Source organism: Aegilops tauschii, chromosome 7, assembly GCF_002575655.3.
Source record: "Aegilops tauschii subsp. strangulata cultivar AL8/78 chromosome 7, Aet v6.0, whole genome shotgun sequence".
In the NCBI taxonomy this organism is placed as follows: domain Eukaryota; kingdom Viridiplantae; phylum Streptophyta; class Magnoliopsida; order Poales; family Poaceae; genus Aegilops; species Aegilops tauschii.
In genome coordinates, this window is record NC_053041.3 from 58,241,892 (window position 1) to 58,248,150 (window position 6,259).

Below are 6,259 nucleotides of genomic sequence, written 5' to 3' on the forward strand. Positions count from 1 at the left end.
TTGCCACGACGATGGCCGTTGATGCCTTTGGTAGGCACGGGGCCACCCAGGACTTAGCCCAGTGGGGAGTGAGTCGGAGTGGCCGGGAGAGTGTCATGGCAATGGGAGGGTTTCGTTGGAATGCCGTTGGTCCACCCGAATGGAGTGCGAGACCATGGATTCCGTGGTGTGGGTACAGTCGCTACCTCTACAGAGTGTATTTAATCTATCGATAGCCGCGTCCTCGGTTACGTACACAACTCGTGAGTAGGTCACACCATGGATCAACAGTTATAATTAATCTTGCACCCTAAGTATTATATCTTGGCACTGTTTGAAAGATGATGGTTGAGAAATTATGATGATGGTGGAGACCAAAGTGTTGGTTTCTTTTGTGATCCGAGTAAGATCACCGTTTGGTTACAAGGTACCCGTTCGGTAAGAAAGTCCGAGGGACTTGGTGCACGAGTTGTTTTCACTGCATCAGTAGTATGATTCTGCATTGCATTTAACTTGATTAAATATCATGATATTGTTTGCCATTATGTTTATGCTTGTTGTGAGCTTGCAAGTACATTCAATGTACTGACCTGACGTGTGTCATGCCAGATTTCAGGAAAGTCTCACTGAATCGAAGTGCTGCCCGTGTCTAGATCGTGTCCACATCGGTGTCCCTGTGCTATGGAGTCCCGCTTCGTCGTCGTTCCGCTGCCGTGTAGTTGCCGTGATCGAGGCCCCTTTATATTCACTAAATAATGTATATATTGTTCAGCCGCACCGTGTGTGCCGCTTGGCCTCGCTACTTGATGTAACATCGAACTATGTTCCGCTAGTATCAATAAAACGATTATTTTATATGCCAAGATGTTTTTGTCAGAAGACTTGATTTCTGGACTGACAATGTAAAGTAAATCGGTTACTCTGAGTCGAGGTGCCACAACACGATCCGCTAGCATCGAGCGGTCGAACCGCGGCCGCTCGGTTCGACGATATAGCGCGCACGAATGAATATGTATTTGCGCAAAGTTAATGAGAAGGCATCCACGATGGTGCGCGGACCGGTGCCAGTGGAGGCGCCGTTGCGCTGCAACATGCATGCAAATCCACTGAATATAATTTGTGGTCAGTCAACTGACCTAAAAATAAAAACAAAACAGTCAACTTACACGTAGCCGCTTTCAAACTTCTTTTATAGAGAAGCCGAGGAAGTACCTAGTCATTACACGTTCGGAATCTACACGTACAGTGATTTCCAGTTTAATCCGCGGTCTTCTTGTAGTTGTACCACCGTGTGACGAGCAGGTACCCGCCGAAGTTGCCAACGCAGAGCATAGCGAGCAGCCAAAAGAAGTAGTCCAAGTGCCCGTCGTTGATGTCGTCGGGGATCCACCCGGGCCGGCCGCCGCTCGTCGTGACGCTCACCACGACAGACACGAGCGCCGAGCTCGCGTAGTTGCCCAGCGCGAAAGCCGCGCGGGCGAGCCCCGAGCAGATGCTCCGCATGGCGTCCGGCGCTTGGTCGTAGAAGAACTCCATCTGCCCGATGAAGGTGAACACCTCCGCCGCGCCCAACACCACGTACTGCGGCACCTGCCAAAAGATCGACAGTGGCACGTACTCTGCACCGTCCGTGCCGCGGTACGTGCCGTTGCGTGCGACGACGCGGCGCCGTGCGACCTCGAGCATGCCGGCGGCGAGCATGGCGACCGTGAGGATGACGAACCCGACGCCCATGCGCGTCAGCTGTGTGAACCCGCGGCGGTGGCCCGTGAGGCGGCGCGCGAGCGGGACGATGGCGCGGTCGTAAAGCGGCACCCAGAGCATGACGCTGAGCGTGTCGAAGACGGTGAGCACTGCAGCGGGAACGTGAAAGCTGCCGATGCGCGGGTCCAACGTGTCGCCTTGGAGGATAAAGGTGGTGGACACCTGTGTGTACGCGGCCGCGAAGATGATGCCGCACGCCCACACCGGCAGTAGACGGAGCACGCACTTGAGCTCCTCCACCTGCGTAACCGTGCACAGCCGCCATGGGCTGACTGGCCGCGCCTTGTCGCCCGGCGTCTCCACAGCCGCCTTGTCCAAGGACCTGACCGATCGATGACAACCGGAATCGGTGCAACAGATAAATTTAGTGACATGGTTACATGGCATGTTTGCATGTAAAATTTCATTGATTGCTCGGGCCTGGACGCATAGTCGATTATGTTGCTAGCACAACGTTTTTGTTGTTGAATATATTATCAATAATGCTAGACCTACAAAGATTTACTTAATCTTCCAAACTAACTCTCTCTCTCTTCCCTCCCGATTTTAAGTGGGGTGGGCCCCCTCATCCCTCTATTACCAATAATGCTACACCTACGAACGAGCTTACGAAGACTTACGTAACTTTCCCTCAATAACTCTCCCCCCCCCCCCCCCCCCCCGATTTTAACTGGGTGGGCCCCAGCCACTAATCCTAATCCAATTAACTACCATCAAGTCAGCCTTTACGTAAAAATTTCAAGTAACTTTACGTGGGTCTAGCATCGCTCCTCTATTACCAATCACAATCCACATCAGTTTATATGTAAAATTGTTAAGTAAACCTTTGTAGATGTAGCATTACTCATATATTATTTATACTCGGTTCCCTGAAGGTGTGTTGGGTTATTGTGATTGTCAAGTTCAGTAAAATATGTGATTACGTACTAAAGCACTTGAACATCCAAAAGTCCAAACGACAGTGTCTTGCATAAAATATGAAGATTTTTGGGTACGGCTTATGGAAATGGCCTCTAGATCGACCAAGAAAAGCAGAAGGGAGGAAAATGACGCGAAAGATACAGGGTGAGCATGTGACAAACTTTTTCCCCGTGCAGTTTATAAGAGCATCTTCAATGGCCTTTAAATATGTGCGGGCATATTTGGATGTGTCTGTAGACATCTGTCAGACGGACATCATCCAACTATCTCCCTCAAATGCCCCCCATTTCAAATAGTTAAAACACGAATTAGGGACACAATTTAAACTAATTCGATATATTAATGCAAATTTGATGAAATTTAACAAGTTTCATCCAAACTACCACGATTACTTATACTGGGGGTGTTGCTGAAAACATACCAAAGGTATCTTCTCTGTAAATAGCATGTAATATACGCACCGCAAACCTGATAACTTACTTACAAACACCATGGTAACTTTGACCCGGGTGATTTTTGTTGTTCAAAACATACATCGGGTAACTTTTGTGTAAATTGCATGATAATTTATGCACCACAGAGCTAATAACTCACGTATAAACACCATGATAATTATTGACCCAGGAATAAAGTTGTTCGAAACATAACCCAGGTAATTACTGTGTGAATATATCGTATAGTAATACACATATCGCAGACCTGATAACTTTCGTATGAACACCGTGGTAACTTTGACCCTGGGGATAGAAATCGTCAAAAACACACCCTCAACAACTTTTGTGTAAATTACATGATACTTTATGCACCGAAGGCGTGGTATATTTACTTAGCTTAGGTCTAGTAACACTTAAGCCGAAAACAAGTCGTTTGAACATACCAATATGGATGTAATTTTGAAGGTCTTGTCGCCATGGATTTTTTTATTGGCGAAAACAAATTTTGAATCGGACCGACGGTTTGAGGTACAAAACATTTTGAATCTTCGAAATAAGAAGAATCTAGGGTGACATCCGTTTTTTTCTCTCTAGTGCACGCATACATGTACATGTGAAGAGAAGGTTGGGAGAATCATTTCTATGCCCGGTAATTTATGTATAAATAGCATGATAATTTATGTATGACGGGCATGATAACTTACGCAGCCTAGGCGTGGTAACTTTTTATGTAAAAAAAGTCATCAAAACGTATGAACAGGGATCCAGTTTCGAAGATCTCGTCGTGATGACTTTTTTATGTTAAAATGGATTTTGAATCAGACCGATGGTTTGAGTTAAAAATATTTATATTTTTTGCAATAGGAAGAATTTAGGAAGACATACTCTTTTTGTTCGCTAGTGTATACATGCATTTAGTTAGAGCTTAAAGGGCACACAGGAGGGAGGAGTGATTCTAATGCATGCATGTAGTTAGAGGAGAAAACGCTTAAAAAATAAGGTTGGCAATTAGTGCATATCATTAACAAAATATAATATGCGTTGCACGAATAGTATCATACTGTTGTATTATATGCATAATATTAATGTGATACTCCCACTATGCATAGCCTAATTACTAACTATTTCTTTAGGTGAATTACTAATAAAAGATATTGAGCGCTAGATGTATGTGAACCAAGTCAATGAGATCAAAACGATTCCGGCTCATGAAAGAAACATTAGTCTAGTTAAAATTAGCAGACACACTCATAACAGCGCACAGCCCGTTGGCTTCGAAACTCCCCGGTGGAAATAGCTAGCATTGTCCTTTGAATGTAATCACCTAATGAAAAGATCCTTTCCCGCTAATTTTTTTACTAACTAATCTGGATTAGTTGTAGATAATTAAAGATGGATAAAGCTACCATTTTAAGTGAACTTAAGCGGGTGCGGATGCACAGCACTTTACTTGATGGGGACTATAGTTGTGGACAGAAAATAGGAACGGTGCAAGTGGAAGCAATGCTAGGGACGGCCGGGGCACGGGCACTGAGCCACTGACCTGAACTGGTTGGTGTGCGCGAGGCGGCGGCTGCCCAGTATCTCGGACATGCCGTCGTCGCCGTCACGCTCGTGCAGCAGCGCGGCGTCGGTTGGGGTCTCCACGTCGCACTTCCTGGCGGCGGCGACCACCACCTGCGTGATCCTGGTGAGCGGGCTGCCGCCGGGGGGCTGGTGGCGCCCGTACGCGCCGGTGCCGGCGAGGAACAGCGCGACGGCGACTACGCTCAGCAGCGCCGGGATGCCGTAGCCGAGCCGCCAGCCGTGGGCGGACTGCACCCACACCAGCACGGTGCCGCCCACCAGCGACCCCACGGTGAGGGAGAGGTAGAACCAGTTGAAGAAGGAGCTCTGCCGCCCACGCTCCTCGTCGTCCGCCTCGACGTCAAACTGGTCCGCGCCGAACGACGCCATGACGGGCTGCAGCGCGCCGCCCAGCCCCACCAGGTACAGCCCGGCGTAGAACACCGCGCTCTCCAGCGCCGCCCACGCGCTCGCCGTCACGACGCCGTACCCCTGTTCCATCAGGATCCAGGTGAGGTGTTCCCTGATATATATACGTAGGTGTATGATGCGCATCAGCGCGCACGCGTACGTACCGCGACGGAGACGAGGACGAAGAGCGTGATGGTCCAGTATCTTCCGAGGAAGGAGTCGGCGAGGAAGGCGGCGGCAAGCGGCGCGATGCCGCTGGTGCCCTGCCAGTTGGTGACGCTGTTGGCGGCGGCCTTGCTGCCGGAGTGCAGCTGGACCTTGAGGTAGTTCACCAGGTTCGTCGACAGGCCAAAGTAGGCCGCGGACTGGAAGCAGTTGTTCACTGCATGCGCGCATATGCATCAAGCATTCAAGCATAGGTGACACGTGCGTACGTATGTATGCATGCCAGAGCGCGAACACAAGAACAAAACGAAAAGATTGCGGGCGTTACCGAGGATGAAAGCGCAGCCCCACGAGGTCCGGCGAACCTTCTTGGACGTGGGATCGGCGGCGTCGCCGGGCGAGCCTTTTGATTCTACCCCTGCAGCTTCCATGGTCTTAGCTAGCAGTCCGTGTGAGATTTACACAGGCGCGTCCAGAGCAAATGAAAACTACTACAGGCAAGGGTCACGATGGCCCATATAATTAAGGCGCCAAGGAGCTAGTGAGTGGCACAAATCTGCCATGGTGTTAAATACATGCATGATGGCAAGGCGGGAAGTGTTTAACCGAGAGACTGTGGTCAGCCGCGTCACGATGCGCAAAGTCCCTTTCTTCTCCACTAAATCAACCGAGCTCCAAAGCAATCTCTCACGCAATTGAGATAGCAAATTTGGTGGAATATGGGGCCGCCTAGGTGCCAATCAACTGAAAAAAAATAAATCGCCAGGAAAGCAAACGGAGAGAACGACCCTGGAACGACTCGAGCATTCACGCATGCACCACCATATCCTTCTCGATCACGAGCCTAGGTACGCTGGTGACCACCGTGTCATGTTAGAATTAATGGGCTAGACCCATAGGGAAATCTCAAATAGTCGCCCATGTGTAAAATGACAAATGGTGGTGCTAAAATTTAGTCCTTCCTCGGAAGTTGAAGAAGAGTTGGACATCTTTATATAGTGGGTTCTCTCCATTATTCT

The 6,259-nt window shown here is 49.0% G+C and overlaps 1 protein-coding gene across 1 annotated transcript; it reads right to left on the reverse strand.

The window, feature by feature from the left end:
- Window positions 1–859: 859 nt before the first annotated feature.
- Window positions 860–5,986, reverse strand: LOC109784991 (protein NRT1/ PTR FAMILY 8.2). The gene is made up of 4 exons (XM_020343604.4): window positions 5,569–5,986; window positions 5,240–5,457; window positions 4,642–5,156; window positions 860–2,065 (listed from the first exon to the last, which is right to left on the reverse strand). The coding sequence occupies exons 1-4, from the start codon at window positions 5,669–5,671 to the stop codon at window positions 1,237–1,239; spliced, it is 1,665 nt and encodes a 554-aa protein (XP_020199193.1). The 5' UTR covers window positions 5,672–5,986; the 3' UTR covers window positions 860–1,236.
- Between the last annotated feature and the right edge of the window lie 273 nt (window positions 5,987–6,259).